The sequence below is a fragment of the Amphiprion ocellaris genome, chromosome 8 (assembly GCF_022539595.1).
Source record: "Amphiprion ocellaris isolate individual 3 ecotype Okinawa chromosome 8, ASM2253959v1, whole genome shotgun sequence".
In the NCBI taxonomy this organism is placed as follows: domain Eukaryota; kingdom Metazoa; phylum Chordata; class Actinopteri; family Pomacentridae; genus Amphiprion; species Amphiprion ocellaris.
In genome coordinates this window covers 37067393-37082229 of record NC_072773.1, presented here as the reverse complement: position 1 = coordinate 37082229, position 14837 = coordinate 37067393, and the positions used below count along the sequence as shown (strand labels likewise).

The window sequence follows — 14837 nt, the reverse complement described above, 5'->3', positions numbered from 1 at the left end:
GACTCCAGAGGACAGAGTCCATGTTAAAGTCCTGCACTTTTAAATGAAATTTTTCCATCATATTTTTATTTGAGAACTTTTTTTAGGACAGTATTACACTCAGAACAACTGGAAAAGTAGTAATATTAATACGGAACCCTCTGGATCAGAGTTTCTGGGCGTTTTTCTTGCACCTGTCACAGTTTTTAATGCCACTTTGGGCTGATTTTTCTCCTGCAGCTCACTGGATCAGCACAACTATGACTATAAATAGAGGAAACATTTGCATTCAGACGGTATTTTTCAGTTTTTCTCAAAGCTGTTATTTAGTCCCTCTCTGGTGGTCAGCTTAACCCCTAAAAGCTCACATCTGTGGATCAAACGTAAACATTTACAAGCTTTATTTCCATGAAAATAATCAATTTTTGCCTTAGAATGTCGTAGATGTGACTACACTTTTAATGTGCAGATTTATGACATCTTCTCTTTTGAAACCACTGCAGCTCAAGCACACTCTGCTCAAACACTGGAAAACTGTTTTTATGTTGCACAATACCGAGTTGTAAAAGTGAAAAAACTTCAGATGGAAACTGATTCTAGAGGAACAACGGTGCAGAAAGCCCCACGAGGGTTTCTGTATCGTTTGTTTCTCAGGTTTGATCCATTTCTAAACTCTGATTTTGTGTTTTTGGAATCTCATGAAGCTTCTTCTAGCAAATAAAAATCACAAAATGGAAAAGTTTACAGGGTACAGATTCACATCGTTACCAGAGAGGACTTAAAATGAAGTTAATTTCAGCACATGAACAGACAAGAAGTATCAAGTATCTTGCTAACGCTGATTTATCAGATATTTCCAGTATTTTGTTCACAAACGGATTGCACTAATTCTCTAATTATAATCCAGAGGCGCCGTCGTTTTTAAGACTTTCTTCAGTTTGAAATATCGGTTGTCTTTTCTAAAAGTGATTGTTCAGGTTTGGTTTAAACCCTGCACTAAATGGTCATAATAACAATGTTTTTCAGCCTCTGGTTAATGAAGATCCTATCTGAATATTCTGCAGTATGCAGTCTGAAAGGATGAAATCAAACCTTGATTAAGGCCAATTAGATCTTTATTGTTTTACGCTGAGTCATGATGTGGGAACAGAAACTGATGTCAGAGGGAATCTTAGCAGAGCATTAATGCCTTCCAGAGCTCACTTCACTAAGAGATCTCAGAAATCAGCAGTAATGATTGAATCTGAACACAGAACATCAGTCCATCAGCACAAGTTTGTGTTTTTAAAATGAAAGAAAAGTGAAAATCGAGCAAATTCTCTCCTGGTTCCAGCTCAGATCTGCTGCTGAAAGAGTTCATTTTAGAAATCTGAAGTTATGTTTATATTTCGCCTGTGAAATATTTCCTGTTTTACACAAAATGTTGATTAGATCCTCCTCCTCCTCCTTCTTCTTCTTCCTCTTGAGCAGAACCTTTTCCATCTTTCCATCCCAGCTCCACGTCTCCCAGACCAAACTCCAGGTTTCTATCTCCTCCTCCTGACTGAAAATGTTCTTCAGACTCTCTGAATCCTCAAACCTCATCCAGGACATTTTGTTCGTCCTCTGCAGCTCTTTTGGCTTCAGCTCAAGCAGCCAGAATTTTCTTGTCCGGCTCCCAAACCGGAGGATTTTTTGAGCTTACGCTGCTCCTCCTGAAATCAATTAAGCCGCTTCGCTGTGACTGGCTGCTGCTGATGAGGAGAATCTGAGAGCAAAACGAGGTGAAATTTACAGAAACGCAGCAAATCCTGCAGTTGTTTAACATTTAACTACTGTAGAAGAATAGAGACAAGCAGGGTGTTTGTGGAAGTTAGTCTAGTTTCATTTAGATCTAGATGCTGTTTTACTGAAGCCAGAAAAGTCCGATTTGGGTCATGTGGGTGGAGTTCTGGTTAGACAAGCTAAAGACAGGAAAAAAAAGGTTAACTAAGGTAGACAAATTAGAATGAAATGAGATGCTGGTCTCCTGCATTTTTTGTAGTGAAGATGCTGTTTTAGTCTTGTAGAGAAAACAGTTTCTGTTGTCTTTAATTCACTTTTCACTGTTTATGTCATTTGAGACAAGTTTTGAGTCACAATAATTCAATTTAAATACATCTTGAGTTATCTTTGGACAAATTTTGGCCCATGCTTAGTAAATTTGGACAATTTGAGATTCATTTTAGACTCATTTTGGGTCATTTCAGACCAATCTGAAGTCATTTTGGACAATTTTATGTCATTTGGGTTAATTTGTGATTTATTCATTTCACTGTAGACATATTTTGACTCATTTCAGACACATTTCAAGTCATTCTGGACGATTTTTGTGTAGTTTTGGATGCTTTGTGATGTATTTTGGCCATGTTTTTAGATTTTATCTGCCTGCAAAGACAATTAATGCTACAAAAAGTAGGATTTAAAAGTGCATGGAAAATGTATTCGCCTCATTTTGGACTATTCATCGGCCATTTTGGAGATATTTATGTCGTTTGAGTCATATTCTGAGTCACCGTGATTCAATTTAGACGTATTTTGAGTTATCTTTGGACAAATTTCAGGTCATTTTGGACAATTTGAGATTCCTTTTAGACATATTTTGAGTCATTTCAGACAAATCTGAAGTCATTTTGGGCAATTTTGTGTCATTTGGATTAATTTGTGATTTATTTGTTTCAATGCAGACATATTTTGAGTCATTTCAGACAAATTTCGAGTCAGTTTGATAAAATTTTATGTCATTTTGGACAATTTACCATTGATTTTAGACTAACTTTGGACAATTTTATGTAATTTTTATGTCAATTTGTAATTAATTTGTGACTCATTTTGAGTCATTTTGGACATGTTTTGAATTTTATTATCCTGCAAAGACCGTTTCGACTCTAAAATGCTGAAATAAAACAAAAATTCTTCTACCTTCTGTGATTGAATCTCTTCCTGCTGCTGCTTCACAGTTAATCTTTAAACATGAAGCTAAAAGTGTTGAGATTTCAGTTGCATGAACCTGTCCTCTGAAGACTGCTGTCTGCTGCTCTTGCAACTTTTTATTATTTTTTTGCGTGATTAAATGTTTTGGGGATTTTCTTTTTCATTTTACTCTCAGCTGATGCAGTTGTATAAGCAGAAAAATCCCTGGATGCAGTCGACTTGAGCATTTAGGAAAACAGTTGCTAGACTGTTCATGTGTTCGGGTTAAACTGAACTTGGTCTGCAGATTTTTAAATCATTCAGATCGGACCTTGGGGACGACAAACTGCAGAGAATCCATAGATGGGAGACTGAGACTTCCATGTTTCCTCGTTAAAAGACAAATAGGAAAGAACAGAACCCAGAATGGGTGCCCTCTTATGTGTGATATTCTCATTCTGTCTTTAGATGTGAAGGTATTTGATTTCTAACGTGTTATTTTAAAGATGTTACGTCAGGTTTGAATGGGTTAGAGCATTCAGTGGAGTCTCTTGTTGGTCTGAAGCTTCCTGCTGCACCAGAGCCGCTCGTCTTCAGCATCTCTTCCTCGACTTCAAGTCTCACTCTCTGCTGCCCACTCATGAAACAAGCCTGGTTTCCACGGCAACACTATCTCTACTACTCACACCGAGGGCGTGTTTCAATTCAACCAAAGGTTGGACACAGGAAACTAGAACAAGGGGACTCCATCATTTTTCTGTTTTTTTTCAGAAGATGTTCACCTAAAAAAGCAGAACTAAAACCACAGACAGCCGACGTGCAGAACGTCTCCTGTTTCAGAATAAAACGACGTCTATAAACGAGGTTTAGAAACAAAACGACTTCTATAAACGAAGGTTAGGAATAAAACGGTGTCTATAAACGAGGGTTAGGAATAAAACGGTGTCTATAAACGAGGGTTGGGGTAAAACGGTGTCTATAAACGAGGGTTAGGAATAAAACGGTGTCTATAAACGAGGGTTAGGAATAAAACGGTGTCTATAAACGAGGGTTAGGAATAAAACGGTGTCTATAAACGAGGGTTGGGGTAAAACGGTGTCTATAAACGAGGGTTAGGAATAAAACGGTGTCTATAAACGAGGGTTAGGAATAAAACGGTGTCTATAAACGAGGGTTAGGAATAAAACGGTGTCTATAAACGAGGGTTGGGGTAAAACGGTGTCTATAAACGAGGGTTGGGGTAAAACGGTGTCTATAAACGAGGGTTAATAATAAAACGGTGTCTATAAATGAGGGTTAGGAACAAAACAGCGTCTATGAATGAGGGTGTTTGGGTTCCTCCGTCCAGTTTAATTCTCTGTTTCAGGCCGGCAGCACGTGTTCCTCTCACACTTCTCTTACTGTCCAGGAAACCCCCGGGGATGTGAGGAATAACAGGGATTTAATATTTCTTACGTAACCTCATGCTGTGTGTATTCCAGCTATCATGAGGTATGTAAAGGTATTAAATCCTGCAGGGAGGAGGACGTTACATGAACATGGCTCCTCGTTTTATTGTTTAGATTCCTGATCTATGGGATTAAATGTAAAGTGATGTCCTCAGATGTGTTTGCTCACTAAACTGGACAAATAGCACGATTTAAACTGTCTGGGGACTCAGAGTGAAGTAGTTTTTCATTTCAGACTATTTGTCAGTCATTATTGAGACCTTTATGTCATTTGAGATGAATTGTGATTCAGCTTAGATAAATTTACAGTCTTTCTGGACAATTTTTATATAATTTTGGATGATTTGTGATGCAATTTAGACTCATTCTGAGTAATTTTTGACAGTCTGTGATGTATCCTCACCAAGTTTTTGGATTTTATTTACCTGCAAAGACAGTTAATACTACAAAAAGTAGAATAGAGAATGTATTCACCTCATATTGGACTATTCCTCGGCCATTTTGGAGATATTAATGTCAGTTGAGACAGGTTTTGAGTCACCGTGATTCAATTTAGACATATTTTGAGTAATCTTTGGACAAATTTGAAATTCCAAGTCATTTTAGACTAATTTTGAGTCATTTCAGACAAATCTCAGGTCATTTTTCAAAATTTTATGGAACTTCGTACAATTTATGATTCACTTCAGACTAATTTTGTGTCTCTGGACAATTGTGATTAATTTTAGACTCATTTCGAATCATTTTGGACATTTTGTGATTGTACGTATTTTGGGTCATTTCAGTCAAATCTGAAGTCATTTTGGGCAATTTCATGTAATTTGGGTTCATTTGAGATTTATTTAGTTCAATTTAGACGTATTTTGAGTCATTTCAGACAAATTTCAAGTCATTTTGATTACATTTTATGTCATGTTGGACAATTTACCATTGATTTTAGACTAACTTTGAGTCATTTTGAATTTTATTTATCTGCAAAGACAGTTCCGACTCTAAAATGCTGAAAAAACCAAAAGTTCTTCTACCTTCTGTGATTGAATCTCTTCCTGCTGCTGCTTCACAGTTAATCTTTAAAAAAGGAAGCTAAAAGTGCTGAGATTTCAGTTGCATTCAACTGTGCTCTGAAGACTGCTGTCTGCTGCTCTTGCAACTTTTTATTATTTTTTTTGCGTGATTAAATGTTTTGGGGATTTTCTTTTTCATTTTACTCTCAGCTGATGCAGTTGTATAAGCAGAAAAATCCCTGGATGCAGTCGACTTGAGCATTTAGGAAAACAGTTGCTGGACTGTTAATGTGTTTGGGTTAAACTGAACTTGGTCTGCAGATTTTTAAATGACTTTAATGCTTCTTTAAAGAACAGAATATGCAATGCTTTATGGAAATGTGCATCAGTTAAAGTCCAAACTGAATCCCTCTGTGTGTTTTTTTCTGAGTATCCAGATGATGAAGGGAATATATTGAAAATCTGAACTGAAAATTAACCGAATTAACTTTGCATTTAAAACTATTTTTGTGTGCTAGACGCTTATTTCCTTCAAATGCATTTTTCTAATTGTGTGTGTGTGATTCTGTGTGTGTGGGCGTTCATGTGTTTTTTTGTGTGTTAACTTTGCACATGAAATCATGTAACCGCTTCATCTGTTGTCTCTATTTTCTTGTAGTAGTCTCTTTTCTGCACACAACCCCTCTTAATTACCTCTCACACACACACACACACACACACACACACACACACACACACACACACACACACACTTAACCGAGTCTTTTTACTAAAATGGAATAGTTTACACTGTGGTTTTGCTTTCAGGAGTTCCTACACAGTGTGACTATGCAAACAGCTTCATGTCGCCACAACTTAAGTAAAACACACTTTGTCAGCTGTTCAGTGAGCAGAAGAGCGGACGTTTCAAACCAAGTAAACACGTGGAGGACGGAGGGAGAATGTCGGGCTGGATGGAGGCAGGTGTGTGTTCATGTTCACTCTTATCAGCGGGAAGCAGCTCTGAAGGGCGGCTCTTGTTGACCTGAACAGGTCGTCATGTAGAAGTTCCACTCAGGTTACAGCAGTTAAGAGCTGCACAAAGATGCAGGAAACCAGTATTTACACAGAGCTGCTCACTGAAAGCATCTGGAATACTGTGGACAATAGAAAATCACCACAGCTGGGAGTTTGCAGGTTTTAGCTCGTTTCTTGCTCTCATTTAACCCTCCAAACCACCAGCAATCATGCCTTTCACACATGCCGATAGGTTTTGGGGTTCTGAAATAAAGAATCTGTGGAGCAGGAGATATTTTTCATGTTAAAGTTAATTGCTGGACAAAAAAATTGTCTTCTCCCTCACTGAAAAAGACTTTTTTTTTTACATTTTTACATGTTCCAGATAACAAGGAACCTAAACAACACAAAATAGTTACAAATCACGGTTTTAGTTTTCAAATGAGCACTGAGAAACGTTCTCTCTGCGGCAGATAAAAGTGAAAAGATCATTTCACGTAGTGATGGTTAAACCTACATATTAAGTAACAGCAAGTGAAATTAAATCTGCAGCAGCGTCGAACAGGTCGAAGTGTGGTGTATGTTGGGGTGTAACAGAAATTTCAAGAAGTTGAAGCTTTGCTGACCACTATGAAGGATTAAGTCACAACGTTTCTTGCAATGGTACATGCAAATATAATGGCTACAACTTCCTGTTACCAATAGGTGGCGCTTTGACTATGATTCAGCATTGGAACGTGGAGGTCTTCAGACCTGGACTCCAGCATATGAAATGTGGGCCAGATTTGATGTCATGCAGCTGAGATGTAAACACTTCAGTTGTCACGATGAATGATATTGTCATATAGATGTGATCAGGGCAGGACTGTGATCAAACATGTAAAGTTTGAGGCGGATTGGAGCTTGTTCAGGAGAGTTAGACAGCACTTCCTGTTTCATGGCGAAACATCAAAGTTCAGGGGACCATGTCCTTACACTTTATGTAACAATTTGATAACTTTTCATCCTTAAGGTCTGTTGTATATAGTGGCCAAACTTGAGTTATCTTGGAGTTACCCCCTACGAGGAAATAACCCTTGAAAATGATTTTTTTTTTTTTTTTTTTTTTTTTTTAAAACAAAAAAAATTCACAGTTAACGCAAAATGGTGGACTTCCGGTTTGGTTTAGGGTTTAAGTTGCAGGGGGCGCTGTGGAGCCATTTTGAGACACACAAGTCCCATTAAATATAAAATTTATCGCCAGTTCTGTTGTGTGGACAAATTTTCATGAGTTAGTCAGCATGTTTAGGCCCGCAAAAATGCAATTCTGTTGGGCAAAAAAATTAGTGCTCGGGCCCTACTAAAAGCCAGTGTCTGGACGGACGGACGGACTTTATTGTCCGTCCCAAATGGTGACCGAAATTCTCCTTCGAGGCTCCAACAATAAAAAAACAGCACATAAACACAGTCAAAACACCAGCTCACAAAGTACAGATGTCTAAAAGAAACGTTAAAAAGAAACGGCATCATAAAAAACTCTATGGAGTGTTCAGCGTCTTCTTTCATTTAGTTCAGGGCGGTTGTTGCAGTGGGATTGAATAATTGTTTTATAGATGTGGGACTTTCTAACCTTTGGAAATGTGAAGTAGGTAGCAGTTCCTGTAGTACAATGCTTTCTGTTCAGATTCACTTCCTGTGTCTTTCTCTAGATCTGCACTTCCAGGAGCTCTGTAATCCCTCTGTGAAGCTGTTGTTATCTGCTTGGCTTGCTGCCGTTGGGTTTGTGTGTCTCAGATCTGTGTGGGTGTCCAGTCTGAGTGTCGTCCACATCGTCAGCCATCCAAACATCCTTTAGATCAACGGCAGAGAAGCGCTCAGCCTAATGGGCCTTAAAACCTACCAACTCACCAACCTTTGGGTGAGTGGGGGGAGGAGAGGGAGGAGAGGGAGTCGGTGTGTGGGAGAGGAGTGAGATACGTGGGAGAGGAAGCTCTGAGAGAGGGAGAAGGAAAGAAAGTGGAGGTAAAGTAACGTGTGAGCACAATTAAAGAGATATGTGTGGAAATATCAAAATCCAGGCGCCGGTTTCCATCAGCAGACTCACAGTTACCATGGAAACCTGCTGATGATGCAGCGGGACATACAGTAGCCTTCAGACTATATATATTTACTGGCCTTGGAATGCATGCTTTGGTTTGTTTAGTGCTTTGGTGCTTATCCATCAGTCAGAATGCACCATTTATTTTAGATTTTAGTTCGTTTTATTCGTTCCATTCCTTTGTCTTCAGCTCCACAGCTTCCTGTTTTATTCCTGTGCTGCGTTTGTGAGGGTCACCTGAACGTCTCATTGTGTGTTTCAGGGTGTGAGACTTTTCCACCCACCGTCGCATCTCTCCATAAAAGCGTCAGTATTATTTTAAACAACGCTGCTGCTGCTGGAGACCTTGAGCTCTCTAAAGGCATCGTGTTAGTTTTAGCTTTGGTCACTGACTGACTGCAGCTCTGAATGTGTTTTATTGTGAACAAAAACCTCAGTAGAAAAGAAAAATCAACTGTCTTTCAAGTAATTTTTTCCAGATTCAGTGAAGGAAAAGTCACAATAAGACATAGAGATTACAAGGTTAAACTGATGCTATGCATGGATTGGATTTTTTTCAAGTCTGAACCAGAAAACTCACTTCTTCTAACAACTTTTCATCCTTAAGGCCAAATTTGAGTTATCTTGAGTTCCCCCCTATGAGAAAATAACCCTTGAAAATGAGAAAAGTAACCAAAAAATGGTGGACTTCCTGTTTGGTTTAGGATATGGCTGTAACTGAATTTTTTGTTCAAATGATTCAAAATGACATGAAATTTGTTCAGTCACTCAAAAAATTCCCCAAAATCACATAAAGTTTGCACAAAATGATCAAAGATTGTCCAAACTTAACCAAAATGAGTAAATAATTGTCCACTATGGCTTTAAAATTGGTCTGAAAAGCCTAAATTAGTTAAAAATGACATGAAAATGGTCCAAAATTCTAGGAAAAAATCCAAAAATTTGATTTATTCTTTAGATTGTAACACCTGGATGGATGTAAAACTGATCTGGTGACAGTTTTTATCAGAACTCAGATGTGTTTCTCCTCCTAAATGTCATGGTTCTATCTGCTGGACTGATGAAGTTCTGAGGCTCAGAAATGATGGAAAAAGTCCCAAAAAGACCCACCTCTGTGGACTTGAAAGACCTGGAATGTTCTAAGTGAGACTTAACTTAAAGACTGGAAGCAGGAAAGGAGACGTCCCCTGGAGAAAGTTCTAGCGTAGACCTACCAACAACTGGAGAAAGTTCTATCGTAGACCTACCAACAACTGGAGAAAGTTCTAGAGTAGACCTACCAACAACTGGAGAAAGTTCTATCGTAGACCTACCAACAACTGGAGAAAGTTCTAGTGTAGACCTACCGACAACTGGAGAAAGTTCTAGCGTAGACCTTCCAACAACTGGAGAAAGTTCTAGCGTAGACCTACCGGCAACTGGAGAAAGTTCTAAAGCAGACCTACTGACAACTGGAGAAAGTTCTAGCGTAGACCGACCAGCAACTGGAGAAAGTTCTAAAGCAGACCGACCGACAACTGGAGAAAGTTCTAGCGTAGACCGACCAGCAACTGGACAAAGTTCTAGAGCAGACCTACCGACAACTGGAGAAAGTTCTAGAGCAGACCTACTACAACCGGAGAAAGTTCTAGCGTAGACCGACCAGCAACTGCAGAAAGTTCTAGCGTAGACCTTCCAACAACTGGAGAAAGTTCTAGGGTAGACCGACCAGCAACTGGAGAAAGTTCTAGCGTAGACCTTCCAACAACTGGAGAAAGTTCTAGGGTAGACCTACCGGCAACTGGAGAAAGTTCTAAAGCAGACCTACTGACAACTGGAGAAAGTTCTAGCGTAGACCGACCAGCAACTGGAGAAAGTTCTAAAGCAGACCGACCGACAACTGGAGAAAGTTCTAGCGTAGACCGACCAGCAACTGGAGAAAGTTCTAGAGCAGACCTACCGACAACTGGAGAAAGTTCTAGAGCAGACCTAGAGTAACTGGAACTCTGGAGATATTCCCAGTATGAAGGTAGAACTCTGATCATTAATAAAGTTACTGGAGATGAAGAACCAGATGTTCTGAGGAGGTTTGGGGGGATCTTTGTCCAGATTTGGTTGATTTTTTTTTTGTGGTAATTTTCTGTCTTTTTGTGCTTGTTTGGTAATTTTCCTTCCTTTTTTAGTGGAGATTTTGTGTCTTTCTGTGGTATATTCATCCGTTTTCGTGGTGATTTTGCACCTATTTGTGCTGATTTTGTGTCTTTTTGTGGTAGTTTGGACCTTTTTTGTGGTAATTTTGTTTTTTTTTTGTCATGATTTTGCATCTTTCAATGGAAATTTTATGTCTCTTCCTGGCATATTTACCTCTTTTTGTGGTGATTTTGTGTTTCTTTGTGTCTGAGCGATCTTCTCTGATTGTCACTTTTTCAAACATCACTGTAGATCACAGATTGCAGCTTATTGACATTTTTCTTCTTGAAAATGAATAAAATCCTGCATTTAATCTTGTTTTACCTCAGGTGTCACAAATCTGGACTAAATCAGCGTCACATTTCTATTCCTACTCAGGAAACGGACACACACACACACACACACACACACACACACATTCCTCCACCCACTCATCACATTCATTTCCGTTCGTACGAGTAGATTTCTGATAAATTCATCATTTATCTTCACTTTGATCCTGCTTATTCTTCTGGATTAGACCGATCCCTGCATCACTCAGCTTTATGAGGACCAGAATGCACAGATATACATGCTGACGCCTTTGACTCAAAAAACACAAATGTGCACCACAAACTGTCAAAATACTGTTTACAGTAAATACACCAACATAATTCATTAATATAGTCACCGAATTGGTGATTTTGTCAACCGTTTGATGCAGACATTTCTCTCTGAATATGTGAGTTTTTTGTATTTTTTGTCAGATAGACGGTGTTTTGCTCTGAACCTCTTAAGACCAGAGCTTTGGCTGGGCTGCATTTTAGATTTCTTCTGGTTATTGTATTGTATTTATATATATTTATATTATCGTTGTTGTTATTTTTATCATTATTATTATTATGAACGATATGCTCTTTTTGAAAAAAAGGGACATAATAATAGGCAGTTTCTGGGTGTTGTTTTTTTCTGGCTCCTGTCTCATTTTTACTGACTGTGAGCTCTTTTTTCACAGTATTTTTAAAATAAAGTAGTGCACCTCCATAGAAAAAGCACAACCGTCATTAGAAATAGAGACAACTTAGAATGTGTTTTGTGCCTTTTGACAGATTTCTAATGTTGTAAATCATCAAATGTAAACAAAAATAATAAGGTTACATTTGTTTAGTTATTTGAACCTGGACTCAACAGGTGCAATATTTTTCCCACAGTTGTTACCAATACTGGAAAAAATGGTGACTTTGCATGCTGTTTTCCTCCTTACATTTTAAATCTGTTTCTATCTCCTGTCTGCGCTGCACAAACACAGCCTGCAGTTCAACCCAGTTCAGCTAAAAAGAAAAAAAATTGATTTTTTGCATGAATCTTTTGGTTACATTTAAGTCACTGATGACTTTCTGTGTGTGTCGAGGAGCACAGAATATATATATGTATTTTTTTAAATGTAGAATGTGGTTACTGCAAACAGTTGATCATTTGGCAATTTTTAAAATTAGACATGTAGAATACAGAGATTTTTTTGTAGGTTAGTAGAGAGGCAGACAGGAAAGTAGGTTGAAGAATGGGAGGGAAGACCTGCAGTAAAGGGCTATGAGCTGGAATCGAACCCAGGCCGCTGCATCAGAGAGTTTAGCCCCTGTTTATTGGTCATCCATTCAACCAGTTGAGCTATCTGGTCACCTGAGTAAAGAGGTTTTGGTAGAATAGTTTTGCGACACCACATGTTTAGAACACAAACTGTCAGAGAGTTGAAAACTTGATGCTGGCTTAAGTACATGACATAATTTGGGGATTTTGTGAAAAACGTGCCAGCAGAGGATTAAATTACAGCTTGCAGGGTAGTTTTATGTTAGATTTAGGGACACTAAGACATGTTGTTTGTGGATCAAATTCGAATCAAGGATGCATTTCTGCTGCACAGTTTCATCTAGTCTTCTTTGTTGTCTTTATCGTTGCATCTGTGTTGTATTTTGCACCTTATTAAACCCACGATGTTGAAAACTTGAAGCTAACTCTCTCTGTTCTCTTTTGCTTCCTCCCTTCTGTTTTTCTTCCTTCCTTTGTCTCTGTGCAGGAAACAGTAGAATATGCCTTCCTGATCATTTTCACTATAGAGACATTTCTGAAGATTATTGCCTACGGCCTGGTCATGCACCAGAACTCCTATGTCAGGAACGGCTGGAACATGCTGGACTTTGTCATCGTCATAGTGGGGTGAGTTCAGCAGGTTTCAGATAATGTGCACCTGCAAACACACACACAGTTTCCCTCCATATAGCTGAGCTTAAACCACACACACCATCCTCCATTCACTCACTCTACAAGCATCTTAACTCAGCGTTCGGATGTCCATCATTTGCATCAGTCTCTGATCAAAAATGGATCATCTGCTTATAAATTCTCATCTTGTCCAGATGCCAGACGACAGCGATGTTTGGGTACATGCACAATTGAATACGCAAACGTGCACACACTCACACACACAGCGTCTTTGTATAGGGTGTTGTTGGGTTTATCAGTAGACCACCTGGAACCTGCAGGACTTCAGTGTAAACTGTGCTGAGGTGTAAAAACACTAGAGGTAAATATACAGAGACATAAAGCATGTCCAGACAAAGTGCCGCTGTGTGGACGGACACAGGTACAAAGAGGACGCACCACTTTGTTCTCTGCTTTCTGACTCTTTTGTTTTCATCTTTTTTTTACTGACTGCCTTTCGTCGCCCATGGTTTCCCTTCCCCCTCCTCTGCAGGTTGTTCAGTGTAGTTCTGGAGATGATAACCAAAGACGCTGACTCTGGTGGCCAGTCTGGAGGCAAACCTGGGGGCTTCGACGTCAAGGCCCTCCGAGCCTTTCGCGTCCTACGACCCCTTCGCCTTGTCTCTGGAGTTCCCAGTGAGTCAGAACACAAATGTTTTAAGTCCAAGTTATGTCATATTTCCTCATTTTCAAATGAAAATGCCCTGTACACCCACATAGAGTTTTCATTTACCCTCCTTGATTAGAGCTGTAATCTGGTGAAACATGGGGGTTCTGTAGGCTGGGAATGATGTGTCTATATGTTAGATAGGATGATATAAGATAAGTAAGAGTCGAGATAAGAAAAGATACGATACAATAACATAAGACAAACTAAGATACGATACGCTAAGCTAAGCTATGATAAGATATGATACGACAAGACAAGATGCGCTAAGATGCGATACAATAACATTAGATAAGCTAAGATAGGACACGCTATACGGTAAAATGTAGTAAAAATAAAGTAACAAATACAATAAAATATAGTAAAAATATAGTACTAAATACAATAAAATATAGTAAAAATAAAGTAACAAATACAATAAAATATAGTAAATATATAGTAATAAATACTATAAAATATAGTAAAAATATATTAATAAATACGGTAAAATAGTAAAAATTTAATAAAAATATAGTACTAAATACAATAAAATATAGTAATAAATATGGTAAAATATAGTAACAATACAATAAAAATGTAGTAAAAATACTGTAAAAATATAGTAATAAACACAATAAAATATAGTAAAAATACGGTAAAATATAGTAACAATACAATAAAAATGTAGTAAAAATACTGTAAAAATGTATTCAAATACACTAAAAACATACACCACTGTTCAAAAGTTTGGGGTCACCCAGACAATTCCAGTAAAACTTCCACTTTTCTCCATGTGCTAACATAACTGCACAAGGGTTTTCTAATCATCAATGAGCCTTTCAACACCATTAGCTAACACAATGTAGCATTAGAACACAGGAGTGATGGTTGCTGGAAATGTTCCTCTGTACCCCTATGGAGATATTCCATTAAAAATCAGCTGTTTCCAGCTACAATAGTCATTTACCACATTAACAATGTCTACACTGGATTTATCATTCATTTAATGGTATCTGCATTGGAAAAAGAAAAGCTTTTTTTCCAACAATAAGGGCATTTCTAAGTGACACTAAACCTTTGAACGGTAGTGTTTATTAATTACATGAAATACCTGAAAAGAAGCATCCTCCCTGTAAATAATATATCTATATATAACATCTGTCTGCTCCTTAAGAATCCCTTTATTATCCAGGAGATGCTGCTTCCTTCACTGTTTCTGTTTTGGGCACACATTTGACCTCACATCAACGCATGCCCTGATGTGTCTGCATTCTTTGGGTTGCCATGGCAACGTAGAGAAGGACCTCTGGGAAAGACGAAGTTCTGCTGAGCTGAAACGACATTTTCAG

The 14837-nt window shown here is 38.3% G+C and overlaps 1 protein-coding gene across 22 annotated transcripts in view; it reads left to right on the top strand.

The window, feature by feature from the left end:
* The window catches only part of cacna1db (calcium channel, voltage-dependent, L type, alpha 1D subunit, b), a 153856-nt gene that overhangs the window by 61381 nt on the left and 77638 nt on the right, over positions 1-14837 (top strand). For all 22 annotated transcript variants that reach the window (XM_055012944.1, XM_055012956.1, XM_055012962.1 and 19 more), the window contains exons 4-5: positions 12658-12797; positions 13336-13478. In XM_055012944.1, the coding sequence (XP_054868919.1) occupies positions 12658-12797; positions 13336-13478 (283 nt within the window). The remainder of the gene's footprint in view (positions 1-12657; positions 12798-13335; positions 13479-14837) is intronic.